The sequence below is a fragment of the Parus major genome, chromosome 6 (genome assembly GCF_001522545.3).
Source record: "Parus major isolate Abel chromosome 6, Parus_major1.1, whole genome shotgun sequence".
NCBI lineage: Eukaryota > Metazoa > Chordata > Aves > Passeriformes > Paridae > Parus > Parus major.
In genome coordinates, this window is record NC_031775.1 from 22,250,160 (window position 1) to 22,269,484 (window position 19,325).

The window sequence follows — 19,325 nt, forward strand, 5'->3', positions numbered from 1 at the left end:
TATCAGTGGAGGAGAGATCCAGGTGAGTCAGTGCTGAGTGGTGCTTGTGTATAAATTAGCAATGTGTGTGCCTGAGCTGGCACATGGCGTGGGTGGATAGGGCACCCAGAGTCACGTGGAGGCAAAGGTCAATGGAGCTGCTGTTGCAAAGGAGGTGTGAGAGAAATGGTCAAGTTGTGTAAGAGTCCTATGGAAGGGGAAGATTGTTCCCTAGGTGTGACACTTTAATACAGCAACTTCACAAGGGCTTTGATCCAATTTTAGAACCAATTCTTTTATTCCCTCCTGGTCCGTGGCCTCAAGATGACCTGTGATTTCAGTGCTGAGATGCAGTCCTAATATCATGCTCTGTACTGTTGGATTGTCCAAAGTGGAATCTTCAGTATCCTTGCAGCCTTTTATTGCTGAAGATACTCTAAAATCCCTCAGCAGTTTATAATTTAAGGATTTGGCTAATTTTTTTCTATCTGAAGTATGTCTGCTTTTTTTTTCTCCTTTCATTGAAAATTATCTGTATTACTCACAGTAGATTTGAAACCCTTTTTTCTCCATTCTGCTTTCAGATTCCATTGGTGGGTCATTTTCGACTTCCTCCCATAGATGCCACCACAAGCAGAAGCACTGTCTCCCCATCCCACAATGTGGAACTCTATCCATCAGCCCTCTGCTTTTCCATCCTCACACGAAGGGGTCCCAGATCATCATGGACACAACACAGAAGGCAGTGAAGCGCCAGGCTAGCTTCTGCAATGCCATTACCTTCAGCAACAGGCCCATTGTTATTTATGAACAAGTCAGGCTTAAGGTGAGTAAATTATAAAAAGTAAAAACTTTTTGCCATGGGAGCTGCTGGGAATGAATGCTGGGGTGTATCGGGCTTTGGTGCTTGCAGCAGATCTTTGGCTCTTGCTTGAAAAGCACAGTAGTCAGATCTTGGCCTTGAATATCTGCAATCTTCATTGGTACTTCTGCTTTTGTCACTGTAGTTCTTGGAGCCATAGGGACAGACTGCTGTAGAAACAGAACAAAAGGGAAATCTACCTTCCAAAAATACTTCCATTGATGTTAGACAAGTACAACAGACTAAACTGAGATTGCTTGGAAAGCCAGGAGATAAAAGGTCAAAAAGGAACCAGAAGTGAAGATTCTTGCTCACTAGCTTGGCAGGAAAAACAAAAGAGTTTGGAGGAAGGGATGAAAGGAGCAGTCAGTGTGATCACTGTTGCTGTTTAAGAAAAGGACCTTTCTGGCAGTCTGCTGACTGCTTTGTTCAGTCACCTGGTAGCATTAAGATCAGAGGAGAGAACATTGCAGGGATCACATTTTTCTCACTGATACAGGCTGATTTCCCTTTCTTTGTGTCTGTGGTTGTCTGGAGGATGGAGTTTGTACCTCTGGTACCATGCCATGCTGCAGCTGGCATGGGATATCCAGGTCCTCTAAGATACCATGCCTCCATGAACACCAGGAGCTGCTTTCTGATGGAGAAATTCCTCCATGTCCTTAGGAACTGAAGCGCTTTTCAGATTATTGGCACCTTTAAGGAGCTTGGGACCCTTGAAACTTCACCTACAGATACTTTATGTCCTCTAGCTTATGGGGCTGCTTTTTTCTGTTCATAGCTGATTTCACGCCTTTATTGGCATGAAATAAGTCATCTTCTTTGGCCACTTTAGTTCATGGCACACATGAATGATCTGACTGCTAATTCTTTACTTGTGCAGAAGGAGTTTTCCAGAAGGTTTGTCAGCATCTAGATACCCAGTTAGAATGATCTTGCTGTTGTTGCCCATTTCTAGAGGTCCTGGAGTGCTGGGTCCTACTGCTGTGTATCAACCTTCTCTGCCTCTTCCCTCACAGCCAGCAAAAGAGCAAGGAATGAGGGACATGCCTCCTTTGGGAAATACATGGAGATTTCAGTGATTTCAGCCTCAGGCCAAGAGACAGAAAATCCCCACTACAAGTTTGTTATGCTTCCTATGGAGCTCTTACTGCTTCTATTCAGTCTGGAAGCCCAGCAGGAATCTCTCACATTGCCCAAAGAGATTTTTCCCATGTTGGCCAGCACTTTGGACAAGCAACTGTGACAAATAATCTGGGAGGAGATGAAAGCAGCATTTTACTTTTGAAGACACTATCAAAGATTTGAGTGGATTTAGTGGTTTAGGCAAAGGTTCTGGGTTATTTCTTCTTCATTCTGAAACAAGGTAGCTACCTCTGGAAATTCACACTTGTTTATCTCTGTGTATTTGGGGATTTTATCTTGCATAACATATGTGATGGATACGCATGCAGATCTGCACAAGAGATTTATGAGCAGAGCTCCTGCTGATTCCAGTGGGAAGGTCTCATGGGAGTAATCAACAGGCTTTAGCAGACCTTGTGCTCTAGGGAGGGATGAAATGTGAAAACAGCCTTGCTTTTGTATAAGTCCATCCTGTAACTGCCTTGCTATTGTTTGTGCTTGTGGAAAGCAGCATCTTAGACCTTCTTACCAGCCACAGACTAACCATGAACCCAGTCATTCAGGTCCTATAAAGTCTATACTCCCTCTGGAAAACTGAGGAAAGCAGTAAGGAGTTTTCATTTGGTTTATTAGCTATTGTATCTCAGGTTTTATTCTGACATTATTTTGCAGCCCTGGGAATACGGGAATATGGCTGTCAAGCAGCCTCAGGGACAAGTGCTCCAGTATGATTTCTTCCATGTAATTTGGGGCAATGCTAGGAAGTATAGTTCTCAAAGATGGCATAAGGCAGTAAAGATCAGGAGCCTGAACGGCTTTTATATCATCTGCCTGAAAGCAGCCATGGTTTAGCAGTTTGAATGTTGATTCTGTGTTTTCCTCTCCTTCTGGTACCCGGTGGACCTCCCAAGCTTTTCTACTAGGAGTAGCTGCTGAAAGGAGAATTTGGTCCATCATTAACTGTTGCCTTTTTTAGAAAAACTGTGTTCCCTTTGTCCAGCTGTGTCTAATTCTTGGCAGGCTTTATACGTGATTTTAATTTGGATATTAGTTTGCCTGTGGTCAGACTGTATTGAGAACTGTTTATAGGTGCTGATTAATACATGGAACATGTGCAGCCTCAATTACCATATGAATATTTACTTCATGCTGCCTGTGATTGCTGTGAAGTATTGGCAAGAGACTGAATTGTACAAATGACAATGAGGCCATATTTATCTTAGACCCAAAAGCTTTTAGGGCTTGAAGTAAATTTGCTGCAAAAAATAACCCAGGCTTCTTCTTGGAGCGTGTGTATTGTGTTTCCCTGTTTTGTAGTGTGTGTACCCTGTTAACCCAACTTCTACTGGGGACACACATATAAATAAAATAGCAAATGTGCTTCAGTCCTTTTTAGTGTCATGCCAGTGTCCACCCTGCAAGCAGGAGCTTCCCATGGCTCCTGGGACTGAGGTCAATGCTCAAGTGTTTCATGTAAACAGTTTAGGTTAGCCTGGATGGACTGAGAAGGGAGGGATAAAGAGCAGCACCTTTTCCTTAACTGAAAAATTGTCCATTGAAAACTTTTTTCTGAGCTCTGAGTTATTGTCTCTGATATTTTAATTATAAAATAGAAATCTCTAGGCTTTGAACAATGTCTTTGCTGTAAGATTATTGTGACCCCAAGGGCGCATGTTCCAGATTTGCCTTGGAGAGGAATATGTAAAAGAAAAGCACAGTATTTACGAATTTGATGAGCAGGGAATTCAGAAGTCCAAAGAAAACATCTTGTAGAATTCCTTAGTGAAAATTCTATTCTTCCAAGCTGGTACATGTGAGGCTGTTGCCAGGCTTTTGAGAACAAAGTCCTGCAGTCCTGGACAGTTCAGTCTCTGTCATTGCCATACATCCAAGCCATTAGTGCTTTGGCAGAGCATGAAATTACAGAAAGATAGCAAGTTTTGTGTGACATCTGGTAGGTGGTACCTATCCATGTTTCTGCTCTTGTCCTGTGGCCAGCAGTGGAATTGCTTGAGGCTGCCGAGGCATTGATGGAAGACAACTATCTCAAGTGCTCTTGTGTTTGCTGCAGGTTCAAAGTGTGAACAGATAGCATGATTGTGTGTCAGCTGGCATGCAGGAAGCGTCTTGGCCTCACATCAGGGTTAGGTCCAATATTCTTAGATCTTTCATGTCAAAGTCTGGATGCTGACAGGCAGAACCCCTTTGAGTGGAACAATTCCTAGCAGATTCATACTGAAAGAATAAAATGAGAGGAAAAACTTCACCAAGGACATCATCTAAGGACCATACTAACTCTGGAAGACTCCTTGCTTCCATGGGAAAAAAAAGAGACCTTGTCACTGAGTAGTGTTTTCAGTGTGCTACATGTGTTTAGGACCTGCTGCCTGCTCCCCACAGATCCCCTACTGCCCAGGGCTCAGCTCTTGTGAGTAGAAGCTGATGACTTCAGAGGTATCTGTGATCCTTTGTCCTGCTGTCTGTCATGTGCAGAAGGATGGGTATGACACATGACCATTCCAAAAACCATAGCACTGAGTAATTGCATACTGACAGGTCAGGTGTAATTATGCACAACGTGCTTCTCAAAACACCATTCACAGCTGAAATAAGTAGGTTTTCCCAATCATAAGAAAACATCTATTGTTGCTTCAAAATTTTGTATTTAACAAAGGCAAATACTCTATATTGTGCTTATCCCACACACAAGTCCTCTGCTGCAAGGCTGTGATTTCAATATGTCATCCAATATGAGAAGTTAAACAAGGGAAAGACTGTATTTACTTGCCTGAGAAACCCAGAAAACTGTGTGGTGGTAACTGTGATTCTGGAGCTTTTCTCTCAGGTCATGAGAGACCCAAACACCTGAGCACAATGTGAGAAGAGCTCTGCTGAGATAAAAGGTCTTGTGGCCATTTTGGGCACATTTTGTGAGCGGGTTATTCTTAGGTTAAAAGGAATTACCCTAGAAATAGAAATGAATCATCGTGCAGCTGTAATTAAATTTCACCTATTCACATAGATTTAATTTGATTTATTTGGTTTTAAATATGGGCACTGTATCCTAAGTGTGCAGCAACATTGCTGTGTGCAGCTGAAAAAGCTACAGCAGTGTTTGGTGAGTGAAATGTTTCCTAAATCTGGTGGGGTTTTCTGCTCACTGGCCACCAGTGTTCAATGCATAAAGCCTTTAGTGTGTAAGTTTATGTTAAAGTGTCCAGTGCTGTCATTGCTGCTGTTGTCTTTGCAGATCACTAAAAAGCAGTGTTGCTGGAGTGGGGCTCTTCGACTCGGCTTCACTTCCAAGGATCCATCGAGGATTAACCCTGACACTCTGCCAAAGTACGCGTGCCCTGACTTGGTTTCCCAAAGCGGGTTTTGGGCCAAGGCACTGCCAGAAGAGTTTGCAAATGAAGGAAACATCATAGCCTTCTGGGTGGACAAGAAGGGACGGGTTTTCTACCGGGTGAATGACTCTGCTGCAATGCTCTTCTTCAGCGGCGTGAGGACGGCAGAGCCCCTCTGGGCCTTGATTGATGTCTATGGGCTCACTCGCGGAGTGCAGCTCTTAGGTGAGTACCTGGGTCCAAGCCATCCCTGACAAAGGGCCAGCCTGACACTGCCTGTCCCCTCTCTGTGCTGGGACAAGTACAGGGAAACAGCTGTCGTTCCTCCCCAGAGCATCTCAGGACCTCAGCCTGGATCAGTGGGTGTTTGAAACTTAGCATGTATATACAACATCAGTGGGAGGTGGGAAACAGCTGCTACAATATAGCACTAGAAGCCCTCTCTAAGTAAGTAGATTTCTGCTCAGAGGTGTAGCTCTATCAGAGAATAGCCTGGAGTGTGTCATGTACCTTGTAAGACTTGATTTTTTATATCATCTTGTGCTTTCCCTGTGCCACAGTGGGGAAGTGCATTTTATGTGCTATGGTTAAATCCTTCCTGGTTGGCACTATTATGATTTTCTGTCAGGTTTAATGGACAGGTTTGAAACATGGCCATCTTCCAAATTATCTGAGAGAATCTGTGGCTGGTTTTTCCAGGATGTTGCTTTCACAGAGGAGTTTGATTTGTCCTCTGGAGCCTGATGGTTGGATATACAGTTGGGGTTGGAGGATGAGGAGTGCTGAGTGCCTGTGTCTTCGGCCATCCTCAGTTGAAATGGAGATAGTTTGGCATTCATGAGGACTCAGTCCCTGATGTGGAGGCTGTCAAGGTTTGGGCTATTTGAGTTGATACATCTGAGAGGAACTGAAAAGAATCTCAAAGGTCTGAAGGGCAGCAGCACTGCTGGGAACCAGGAACCAGGGAACCAGGAATGTCAGCACACAGCCTTAGAGTATGCTTTGCATTGTCTCTGGGAGGCAAATTGCAGCACTTCTCCATGTAACAGTAGTTTCATGGGCCTTTTTTCACCGTGGAAAAGGTTAGATGGTACCTTCAAGAGCTGAAGTTCCTTCTGAAGATGAGATGATCTGAGGCTGAGAGAGATTCTGGCTTTTTCCTGCCATGCAGCCTGTTAATCTCTGTTAAAGTGTCAGCTTCATGCTGTATATCATGCTTTATTCATGCTATATAATAAAAACTTCAATTAAACTTCTTTCTGACAGCTCTGCCTCATTTTAGCATTCTGTGCTGTATTAAAAAAAATATGGTGGCAGGCCTACGCACAGCAATCAGCACAGCAGGAAAGAGGGACATACGTTCCGGAGATGAAGAAATGAGAATGACCTTGTTGCAAAAACTCCTGGCCCAGGATTGCACAAGGCAGAGGAATTGAAGAATTTCTCAGCAGCTTTTTCTTTTTTTAGGTGCAGAAAGATTTATCTTCTGTTGTGAATCAACTTGAATCAGAGCCACTAGGCAACTGTTCATAGGCCAAGGTGGTGATATTTGAATTGGGATGGAGAATTTGGGCAAATGTCATGACAAGGGTTCAGTTAGGAAGAGCTTACAAATGACTCAAAGTCCTACGGCTGTTCTTGTGAGATTTGGCTCCTCAGGAGTACTCTGCCTGATTAATGAGTGCCCATAACTTTGGATTATGTGTTTCCTTTCAAAACGCTAGAGAAATAATTTCCTATTTGTCATCTGCCCCTGCATTTTCCTAGCATCTTCCACATCCCCTTTCACAAGGAAAATGTGACTTCTGCCAGCCACTGACTTACCTCTAGTCCAAGTAGCTCCTGACTCTTTGGTGGGTATGAAGTCCCTGAATGAAGCAGGCAGCTTCTGAGTTTACACAGTTGGCGTGGAGCTCAGAAATGTATTTAGAGTTTGTTCCAGCAGCCTTCAGCAGGCTTTAAGCCTGAAACTGCTGAAACGGCTTCCACGCGAGTTCTCTCCATCTCCATTCATTATTAAATGTGAATAATGCACTAAAAGTCAGAGGAGGGAAATCATCAACTGTGTTGCACTGGATCCTATAGACATTCCAGTTACTCTGCTCTGCATGCCTGCTCTAGTGTAGCAGACCACACATGTAGCACAGGATAACTTGCCAAAAACTCCCGGGACTTGACAAATGAATTTCATAGCTTAGCTACAAACATATGGTCGAATTCAGCCTGGTATGGCATGCAGGGCATCTGATGGAGGCTGGGGATGCTGGAGTGGTATGTTGAACAGAAGAGCCTAGCATTTCAGATTCCAGTTCAGTGATTTATTGCCCCCCTAACCCCAAATATGTTCCTTGTTCTTAAGTCTCACTGTTTTCTCAATGCTTGTAGGATTACAGGGTCAAACAGCACCTCTGCACGGTCTCCATTTGCTTTTATGTGTAAGAATCAGATCAAAAACGTTACAATTTCTGGCATCATTCTGTTTATTACATAATTACTCCCTCCTCACTCCCAGTAATGTAACTTCACTTCCAAACTGAGACTTGCCAAAGGAAGGACCTGCAGCAGTATGTCTCGTGTCACTGCAAGATCCCAGCTCTGCAGGGAAATGGACAGTGTGCATTTTTGTTCCCAGAAGTAACAACATCCAAAACTGCACGTTTTTATTTTGCTTATCTGCATTACACTGTCAAATCACTTCCAGCCTGAATAAGGAACTCAGTAAAACAGGGTAATGACTAAGGCTAGTGACAGTGTTCCTGTCTTACAGATCTAATAGAGAAAGACTTGAATGAAGGGGGGCCCAAAGCTTGTGAGAGTTAAATGACTTGCCAGAGCAAACGGTGTCACCTGCCATCAGCCTTGTTACCCAGCTCAGTCCTGCCTCTCTCTCTATCTGCATCACAGGCTTTGCACAACATTCTGGCATCACTAAAAACCAGCTGGTTTGTACCTTAATTTTTCATTTCCTTCTGCTTATGGCTTTACCCACAGCATCAGCCTTACTGACAATTACCCTTGTGTCAGTACTGCTGTCACTGCACAGGTGTATGTGGCTGTCACAGATGTTCCTGGGTCTGATTGTCCTTGCTGTATGTTCAAAGGCAGAGCTGTTTAAGCAGCTTCTTTGCCAGCTGGATTTTGAAGTTAACCAGGTGAAAAAGACTTGCATGGCCCACTGCACCTCAGCCAAGGGGAGCTGGAACTGAGCTGGGACCATGACTGGGTTTGCCTGTCACTGCTGGAGTGATTCAAAAGGAGGGACTCGTTCAAATCCACCTTGAGGTGGCTTCAGCGATGAGGTTCACAGTGCTCTCACACGTGAGAGGCTGCTCCTTGCTCTACTCTATCCACATGATGGAGATGGAAAGGCTTAAATTCACCCAGGAATCTGGTCTCCTCTGACCACAGGCTCTCAGCTGTTTTCTGTCACAATAAGGGCCGACATAGAGATTCTGTGGCAATGGAGTGCGTGCATGTTCTGTGTTTTAGGGCATGAGTTTCAGTGTAGGTGTAGGCTTACATGACCTGTAAACATGCCCTTATACAGTGACTCTCCTGCTGACATGCTCAACTTGCAGGCAGGATGGTTTACAGCTCTGCTTTCCTTTTTGGGCAGCTAGTTTTGCACAAGTGCACTTTTACATTCCAGGGTAATTTAAAGTAATATTTACTAAAAATGTGGCTTGTCCTTATGTTACCACTTCAACATACACACATGCTCATTCGCACTTTTAAAAAAGAGTCCGAAAAAATGGAATATAAGCAGTCTGCTGCCTTGCAGCTATAATGAAGCATCAAAAAAATAGAAGGCCCAGCTGTTTAAATTCTGGAGTCTTCAGAGCCATGAAGGAAGAATGGCAGCTCATGGGAACCAAGTGGTGTCTCATACTAACCCGCTTCTTTCAAGCACTGGGCTTAAGCCTGGCACTTGCACTTTCCATGGATTCACTGCAGGACAGCAAGGTTGGTAACTTCCCTCAGTCACATGTGCAGTACAGCATGATGACTGTTCTCAGCATTTTCCTTTACCTTTGGTGGGAGATTACAGATTTGCCTCTTCTATATGGTGCTTTTTTTGAAAATCACTATTTTATTTTTTTTTTCCTTTTTGAAAATCACCTTTTTTCTTAGGCAGTGACACTGCAGCACAGCATTGCAGATGTAGGGAACGGCCCTATGAAGATCATCTAGTCCTAACAGCTAGTGTCTTTTCTTTCAAAGCACAATGCAGGTACTCTAGAAGTGCAGAAAAATGGTGCTGCAAAACTGTTATGATTCCAGCATACCTCACTACTCATTCTGTTTCCAGTGGGGTAATGTGAGTTACAGCCTGCTCATTTTTCTTGGTCCCATTCTTTGCTAGTATGATCAGCAATCACACCCCTTTACTGTTTATTACTCTTCACACTCTTCTCCCATTCATTAGTATTTTCATTCATGCAGTACTTCAGAGTATTCTTGGTCTTTTACCAGCACAGGCTTTGAAAATCAAGGATAATTTTATTTAGATTGGCACACTGAAAGGCACCTGTTAAAAGCTAAGTCTCACTACATCTTGTAAATCTAAAATATGTGTAAAAACTAGTAAGACCTTGCAAGATTGGAAAAATTTAAGTGCATGTGTATTGAATGTACATATTAGATTTACCTGAAGTAGAAGCATATATAGTATAAATAAATATTTTGTCATAAATATATGTACATATCCTAGGAGAATTAAATGGAAGATCTGTATATTGTGTTAGATATTTGAGAAATCTCTTCTTTCACCAGATCCTCTTCCTAGCTTCTTATTGTTTTATGTTTGCAAAGTATCTAAGTCAAAATGTGAGCTGATCCTGGATGGAAATGTACCCATCTTATGCCTCAAGCTGGCGTCTCTTTGACAAGGAAGTTGCACATTTTGTATGTGCAAGAAAACAAATGTTTTTCTTTCTTCATGCCTGTCCGTTCTTACGTAGTTTGAATCTCTAGCTCCTGGCTGCCTTTAGAAGAAACATTAAATAAGACTTAAATGAGGTAGATTTATGGGCAAATTTCAGGTGTTAATGGTATAAAACTGATGATAAATCTAATTTATTGCATGCATCTGCAGTTTTACTGTGTGCTTATTACTATTTTATTTTCCAAGTGCAAAGCTTATTTTCCATTGCCCACGGGAATCCATTTTGTTGCTATTCTGACATGTGCAAATAAGCAGACTGATGTGCCGAGAGTGCTTTGCACTAAACAAAATTGGATAATCAGATATGACTGCAGTGTATTTTTATAGGGTATTGTTGAAAGTGGAAGCTATAAACAATTAATCCTTTTTGTGGAAGTCTGTGACTATCTGGAAAAGCATAAGTGCTTAAACAGAGTCCTACTTAATGAAGGCAAGATACACAAGACCTGCAAACAGTCAGTTGTCTTTGTTTTTCCCCATCTCCTAAGGGGAGAGAGAATTAAAATTGCTCATAAAGTTTTATTGTCTGTAGCTGTTTTCTCTATGGCAGCTGCAGGAAGCTCTCTAACACAGCTGAAAATGTGAAAACAGTTTAATAAATAACTCATCTCTTGCCATGTTAATTACTCCCTGCTTTGCCTTAGCACCTCTGGAGGGAAATGTTTTTCCAGATGCAGTAGGCACACAAAAGTTTGCCCTTGGACCTAGGCAGCTCCTTGTGCTTGAGGGTTTGTGTGTCCTCCAGGTCTGCCTGTCTAGTCTGTGATGAGGAGGCTGCTGCACACAGCACTTCCAAGCAATCCAGAGCTCCTCTTGGCTGTGTGAATGCAGTGGGGGATTTTTTCTTCTCTTTGTGTTTGACTGCCAGCAGTGGAGATTTTGTGCCCATGAGCTGGGGAAGGCAGAGTCCACCTGCCCTCGCGGTTCGCACGGGGGTTTGGGCTGAGCAGCAAATGGCAAACACCAAGTAAGTCAGAACAGGCTGATTCTAAGTGAAATGAAATCTCTGACGGGTCAGCATTTCAGGCTTCACTGGGTCTGGAGGAGGTGTTGAATTACAAAGTTTTACAGAGGTTACCATTATTTCTTCAGCTTTGCACCTCGGATAACCTGTTGATTTCAGCTGCAGCACCTTTGCCTTAGCAGGAACTCTTGGAGGGGAAGGCATTGCCATGGGTTCACAGAAGGGACAAAATCTGACACATAATGTGCTATAGGGCACTTTATATCCATAAAATCTCATCAGCAACAAGAGAGCCTGCAAGGGTACCTGGGTAGGAATAAACTTGAAGGGGAATAGTCGGGCTTTTATTGCCCACACTGAGAAAAAAAGAGACTGCTACAGGACAGAATGACCAGTGAAAAAAAATTCTGTGCTATAAAGTTTCTTTAGTTCTGGTAAGCTGTAGTATTTTTCTTAACACAGGCAAGAAGGGCCACTTTACCCGTAAAAAACCCTAGGAAATATGAAAACTCTGACAGTTGTCAGTGGTGTTTGTTATGGGTCTATTGTAGTTCAGATGAAGACACTGTAAAGATAGGTCCCTATGTTAAAAAAAAAAAAAAAAAGTGGAGTCTTCACATTAAATATCTGTTGTGATGATTGATTTGGCCGTTGCTCTAAGGAGGTAAATGTTGCTGGTTTACATTAAGAAGTTTATCTTGCCTTTACTTTGTATTGGAAGTGTGCAAAGTAGATTCTGGAAACAGTGGTTCCAGTTAAAAAGCTTTTGACTTTCTTTTACTTCTACTAAAGGTATTAACTACTAGAACAATTGTATGTATACTGAATTTATTACACAGGTATAGTTAGTTACGGACATTTCTAGCATGGACAGGGCTTTAGAGAATAATAATCCACCACTAGTGGAAAAATGTATTCTTTTGAGAGACATTTCAAAGAATTCCTTAAATTAGCAAAGATTTTAGCTTTCTAATTAAAACCATTCGGATATCTATATTGCTTTTGTTTTTAATGCACTCTATTAACTGATACTTAATGCCACATATAATTGCATTTTACTTAGTTTGTATAATATAGTTCCTTTTTTAAAATCTGTAAGTAATAGGTACCTTAAAAAAAAAGGGAAAGAGAATATGCTGGGAGAGGAAATTAATCTTGGCAGATTTCTTAATACCTTTCTCAATTCAGCCAAATAGTTTAAACTGTTCAAACCTTAGGCTGTAATACTGAAAGCTAATTCCTCTTCATTCATAAAGCTATAGCTTGACAGAAAGAGTGCATTTGGAGTTGGGGGTAAGTTTTGGATGTGAATTGAGTGATCTGATAAAAGTATAACAACTTATTGTGCTAATATAGCAATTTCAGCTATTGCAGCTGTTCCAGCTGTGGAGGCCCTTTCCCCTAAGCGTGTATGACAAATGACAGCTAAATACTGCTGGTAGGATAAAGCCAAACACTGTCTCTGTGCAGTGTATCTCTGCAGCACTTTGTAATTTCAATGTCTAATTGGCCTCACAGCTGCTGAATATGCAATTTACTATAAAGAGGATGTGAATTTGTTATCCCTGTAGGTATCTGAGTTATTAAAAAAAGTTTGACATCTTTAATAAAATAAAATTGGGTTTTCCATCCATGTCAGCAACAGAGCTAAAAGTGAGGTTGCTCTGTAGTCCAGTCTCCTTCTGCTTTGGTTTTGTTTTAGTTTTTTTCCCTCAAACTGCATAAGCAGAGTTGTTGTTGAGCTCAGTATAGAAGCCCTTACCTATAGCCCAACTTTGCTCTCAGTTTTGCCAACCTAAACTTGTAGCTACCTCTGGAGTCACTGTGAGTTTACACTATGAGCAGAGTCCAGCCCTGGGTTTTTGCTCACTCATCCCTTTTTTTTTGGCCAAACACTGAGCAGTGGAAGCTCCTCCAGACCTTGTCTGGTTTATCCTGAAGAAAACAAAACATTTTGACTATGCTGATTTTCAAAGCTGTTCTGTTTCGAGCCAGAGCTTCTTCACAGAATCATAGAATGGTTTGGGTTTGAAGGGACCTTAAAGATCACCTAATTCCAATACCACTGGCATGGGCAGGGATGCTGTTCACTAGATCATTTTTAGTCATGCTGAGCTACTACTTCTTTTCTAAAGGTTTTCTACTTGTGTAGAAAATCCACTTCCACTTCCAGTCCCAGTGCAGATGTTACATCAGCTCTGCTTGTGATGCAGCTGATCCTGCAAGGTGCTGTGCTCAGTGAGAGCCTGGACTCCTCTTTCCTACTCAGACATTTAGGAAAATCTCAATCTTGCATTCTTCTATGATGCTCTCTTAATTGCATTTTTGTAACTATGTTCTGACAATAATTTTTTACATGTTTCCTCTCTGTTGTGGTTTTTGGTGATACCAAAATATCATACCTTGAACAGACATACACTAGGTAACTGCTTCCTCCTGTTTTCTTGGAAATTTTAGCAGGGTAGTGTTGGCAGAACTTTGTGAAATTTATACGAAGCATTCCATTTCTATTGGCTAGAACAAAATGTCCAGTTTTGATTCTCAGACATTAGCATCATTTTGATGTTAAAGGCCTTTACATTTTTTTTTTATTCTTTAAATTCCATTCCATCTGCTCATATTAGATTTAGAAATTAAAGTTATTTGGGATTGGAAAATTTTTGGTTTGTAGCTAGGGATAAAAAGATTGATAAAACAGATTGCTATCCACTGACTATGCATTTAAGAAGATGAAAATCTCTTGTGCTGCATCTGGCTACCAGTGTGACTGTTCACAGACGATTAATTCTCTTCAGGAAAAAAAAATGTTTAATTGCTCTATCTTTTTAAGAGGATAAAGACCACTCCAGGGAAAAAGCCTTTCAAATCCAATAATCCTATTCTCATGCTGGTGCTATGCCAATAAATACTGCACCACTTGCAAGGAAAGATCTGAAGCTTCTAAAATCTTTAATGCAGAGTGTTCCCTCTTTGCCTGGCCAAGGCCAGAGGACCCCAGCGCCTCTGAGCCCCATAGATGTTCACTTGAACCAGGAGACTGGTGACAATTTGTTAAATATGTTTCTGAAGGCATTTTCATTTCCTCCTCGTTCTTCAGTGGTGTTTCCCTGGTTGATTTTTGTTGCTCTCTCTGGTGTTTGTAGGCAGCAGCCATCCGTCTCCTGAGCCCTTCCCAGACATCAGCAATCCACTCTGTTATCCCAGCAGGGCTTGTGTGAAAGCATCTTTCTGACAAAAACACTGGGCCTTTCGGTTTCTCCCCGTTTGTAGCCCTGTCTATTCTAGATAGATCTGATTCAGTGTGTCCATACACTGAAATGTGTATGCTCATGTCAGAGGTGAGCCTTCACACTGCCTGCCTTTGTCAAAATGCATTTTTATTTCTTTATTCCTGCCATGGTAGAGTCTTAGGATCTTGTCTGTAACACCCCTTGGCTAGGTGGATAGAAATTGGCCTCACAATGTAGATCAAAGCTAGAGATAGTTGGAAAGAAAACTGAACTAATGAGAGTTTCACTGTGGAGCTGCAGGGACCCACAATTTCAACTCAGCGTAATTGTGCACTCAAGAGAAATACATAAATAATTTGGTTTTGAGCCATGACCACTATTATGACTATTTTAATGATAATTTCTAGTGCTTCAGTTTTGGATGTGATGCCTAAAAGATCAGTGCTCCACAAAATCAGACAAGATATGAAAAGTCAAGGTGACAATCTGATGGTGAGGCAGAGGGTGCTCTATGTTGGCAAGCTAAAGGATGAAAGCTGGTGGAGGGAAAATTCAATAGGAACTACTCAAGTAGTACTGTATTTTTAAAGGTGTGCAGTTTCCAGCTGGGCATTTGGAACCCATTCTCAGGTGCTCAGAAAAGAGTACTGCAGGGCCCAAATTCAACAGGATGGTAAATTCTCTACCCACCTCCATGTATATGTAGTTATGTGGTATGCCAGAAATCAGGTATACACTTGAATAGATATGTTATTTCACATTCCTAAAGATAGCCATGTGCTTAAGTGCTTTGCTGGATCCTTTTCTTTGCCATCTGCTTGTTACTGGGTTCTGTGCAGGGCTTGCTAGGTCAAAACCTGTGGTCTGTGGTTAATCAGTAATCAATGGTTATGCAGGGATTAGCCTCTGTGCTTAATGGTTTTTCTGGGCAGCAAAGACTCTTTGAGGAGGAGGAGGAGGAAGAGAGAGAGCATGAGTAGGAGGGGCTGAATGCACTGTTGAAATTGGAGGGGAAGTAGAAAAGTTGCCTTCAGGCAGTGCTTGATTTTCTTGGAAAACAGGTCTGGTTTCTGTGCAGGAAGGTTTAAGAAACGGTCCAGATGACTGAGGTAGGGAAGCAGGAAAATGCAAGCATGGAAACAGGGTGAAGTGCTGTCTGAAAGACAGGTTTGGCAAAGAGAGATCAGGTTATATTGATGGGGAAGGCAAGGACAACCCAGTGGCCAAGATACCATCCTTTTCTTGCCTGGTTTCTTCACTGACACCAGTGGCTCATTTTGTCTTTGTGCTGGCAATTCATTAGCCATAGGCTTTGGTTTCCTTTTTTCCCCCTCATCTTTATCTGGACAGCACAGGGTGTTAGGTGTGTTTGAATTATTTTATATGTGTCACCATGAATGTCTGGCATGTTCCCTGAAGATAAGTGAGCTCTTTTATCAGGACAAACCCATACTACTGACAGTCTCTCTATCACAGGGATCATGAAGATACAGGAGAAAACAACACTGGACAAAGAATCTGAGTCAGATTTGTTTCTTACATCCTGAATTAGATTGATGGCTCTTAGTTCTGCTCTTGATAACACCTATTCCTCTTCAGGCAATGGTTCTTCCACCATATAATTTATTATAGAAATCTTTTTGCTAATAACAAGTATTGACAGAACTAAGTATCAAAGAGTTTATTTGGATGAAGGTGAGAAGTCTGAATGAGGAGAGATGAGAGATACTACTTTGTGCTTTGCAGTGGGATTTCATTCTCCTCCATCTGTGTCTGTGGGATTTCATTCTCCTCCATCTGTGTCTGTGGAATTTGCTGCCAGATGAACTCCTGTCTATTGAATTGAGAGTCTAATCTTCCACTTAGCAGCATCTCTAGGTTGCTTGGCTGAGGAAAAAACCCCAAGCAACCATCTCAAAAATACATACTGAGTGCTGTTATTTTTCCAGCAGAGGGTTTCGTTTCAATGGACAACCTAGAAAATCAATTCAAATTAATAGCAAATGTGACTTCAAAAAGAACTAGCTATGCTAACCTGAATAGTTGCTATGGGCAAGCATTTGGAATTGAAATAGTCTGATTCTGGTTTAGCTAGATTCAGAGTGAGATCTGATTTACTTTAGGAGTTTCACTGACAACCACAAAAGTGAGAAAAAAAATAATCTTAACCCCTCTCTGAGACAGACATGGGGTGAATGGTGGCCACTGGAGAAGGCCAGGCAGCCACCTCTTATATCTTTACCTGAAGTGTGAAAATCAGCAGTGACTGCAAGGAGATTCTCAGACTGTCCTGGGGTGGACTTAAAGATAACTTTGCCATCTCTCCTGGAGATGTATCACTGCTGGTTATTCTGTCACAAGCATTGTCTGGGACATTTTTGCAGCCAGCAGTGCCAGATGTTTGCAACTGCTGTCCCCTCCTCAGGATGTTCCTGTTGGCAGCTCTTTGCCAAGCTATTATTTTATGGTATATTTAGTTCTTTTTTATCTTCCCTCAGTGTCAGTCTATACAGAACAATAATCATGTTTTCTTCTTTACCACAGCTTCCATATCCTCCTGTCATTCTAAAAATGCTTCTGTGATGTTAAATCTTTTCCAGTTATATGATGAGAATTAATTCATTCTGACACAGCCATGAAAATCTGATTCAATTCCTTTTTTTGGTATCTCAGTCACAGTCCTTGATCACAAATCAGCATGAGTCAGAATTTCCCAGATTATTATTTCCTCAGAAAGGCTGATTGCAACCCTGTGTCCATATTTAATATCCCTTTTCTGACTGAGGTGGAGCAGAGCAGTGGAAGCTGCAGTAATTTTGTCTGCAGACCTGTCTATTGTTCTGGCATTTGATGCCACAGGTGGGAAAGGTGACACCAGAGGATATCCCACAGCAGTTCTAGTGATGCAGTTTCCCATCATTAGGGAGTTGAGTCCACGCTGGCTCTGCAGCATAAAGACTACAGAATCCATGAGGATTTATTACTCTAGAAACTAAGAAATCTTGGTTCACAGGTGAGGATGTGTTCACAGGCTTTATCAACATATGCCAGGACATGAGAATTAGGTAACGAGTTTTTTAAACTATCCTATCTAAGCACTACTGTATTTAGATCTTCTGCCAAAGCAGACTGCCCTGAGATGTTTCACATAGATGGGTTTGGAATCCTTTTGGAGTGGACTATTTAAATTAATTGCTTATCTGAAGTTACTAAAAGTACATCAGAATGAAAAATAAGTGCAAAATACTCTCTTTGGGACCCTTAAAATTTATTTATTATCTCCAATACACCTTTTTCTCTCAGTGTGATGTATAGAGGCCAGGACTGCTTGGACTGCCTATTGAAGGGGTGGATTTTTGGTGGAATGCTGTCAGTCTGTTTTGTTGGGCTGGGCTGTGGCCAGGAGGGGTTTGGAGGGACGAGGAGGCTTCCCCTTCCTTTATCCTCTGGCAGGAGGAAATCCTGCTTCCACTTGCCTTTGTACCTCTCCTTGTTCTGAAGGCTGTGCTGTCAGTGAGCAGGAGCTGCAGGGCTGCAGGAAGAAGCAGGGGAGACCCCTGAGCTGGCCCTGTGGGGTTTGTCACTGCACAAATTCAATGTCCAGCTTGAGAGCTAAGGAAGCATTTCCATAGGTTCTATTGATGGCTGCAGTTTCCTTTTGTGTTTCTCTTGGGCTCTTCAAATAGGGCACTGGTAACTTTAATACCCACTTGGAGTTTTTGTTTGCTTGTTTATTTCCTTTCAAGCTCTGTGGATTTTTTTTTTTTTTTAATATGAAAAGAGAAAAACAATGCCCAGAGAGAGATAGGTCCACTATTTTTATGAGGGAAGAATATTTATCAGGATTTAATTGTGCAGAAAAAGCAACCAAGCACTGCCTGTAGGAGAAAGCCTTTACACACTGGTGTGAATACATCAGATCAATAACTACTGCTTAGCAGGGAGGGACAAAAAGCCATCCTTAGTTTTAGTGGTAAAAGATTCAGCTCCTTATTCTGACTCAGATTATTCATTTTCTTGAGACATATCTCACAAGTGCCTTAATTTTGCAGGATGGAGATACTGCTTTTCTCCCTGATGGGGACTGTGGGTTTCAACTCCTCTTCAGGTTTTGGACTCCTCACAAGCTAAAGTGGGCAAGCCAAGCTGCAGGTCTGACAGAAGTGCCTCACCTTGGTTTGACTCACATGCCTTGTGAGTGTGTTTCTGGCAGAGACCCAAGGTATTGTTTTATGGTTTGATTTTATATTGTATGTTGCACATGCCAAAGGCCGAGCTGAGCTGCTGCTGCCCTGCTGGACACAGCAGTTGTTGAAGCTTAGGTGAATGAATTCAGTTTCCCCTAAAGTTTCCAAACAAGTCTAGGCTTTATTGGTGAGGAGAATTAGGATAAGATGCTGGCACGCTGAGCAGAATGGGTGGCCTTTGTGAGTCTCATCCATTTTTAATCAATCATGTAATTTCCCTTAAGTGGCAAGGTGAGATTGCTTTTGTTTTAGGTCCAATTGCATGTGCATGCTGGGAGCAGAGATGAGACCACCCATTACTGTGAATTATCCATCTGGGAAATGAGGATGCTGTAGGTTGGAGGTACCTGGGAGCTTGCTTGTGACACAAAAATACAATCAGATGATGAATAAGGCAAGAAATTAATTCCTCCTTCCCTTTCTGCTTTCCCCATAAGAGATGGGTTTGTTTTTGCTGGAGCTTTGTCTGTGTAAAGGCTGCAGTGTGGAGCCAGTGTTTGTTGTCACACTTAACCTTTGGCATGTCAGAAAGCAGCTTATGGTGGAGACCAAAAACATTCTCTGATGGTGGCAGCTGAGCATGGAGGGGACCTGGGGGAGCCAACCAGCCCAGCCTGAAAACACTG

The 19,325-nt window shown here is 42.1% G+C and overlaps 1 protein-coding gene across 3 annotated transcripts in view; it reads left to right on the plus strand.

Moving 5' to 3' along the window:
• NEURL1 (neuralized E3 ubiquitin protein ligase 1) overlaps positions 1 to 19,325 on the plus strand; it is a 143,322-nt gene that overhangs the window by 81,907 nt on the left and 42,090 nt on the right. For all 3 annotated transcript variants that reach the window (XM_015633719.3, XM_015633723.1, XM_015633724.3), the window contains exons 2-3: positions 564 to 805; positions 5,217 to 5,538. In XM_015633719.3, coding sequence (XP_015489205.1) covers positions 564 to 805; positions 5,217 to 5,538 — 564 coding nt within the window. The remainder of the gene's footprint in view (positions 1 to 563; positions 806 to 5,216; positions 5,539 to 19,325) is intronic.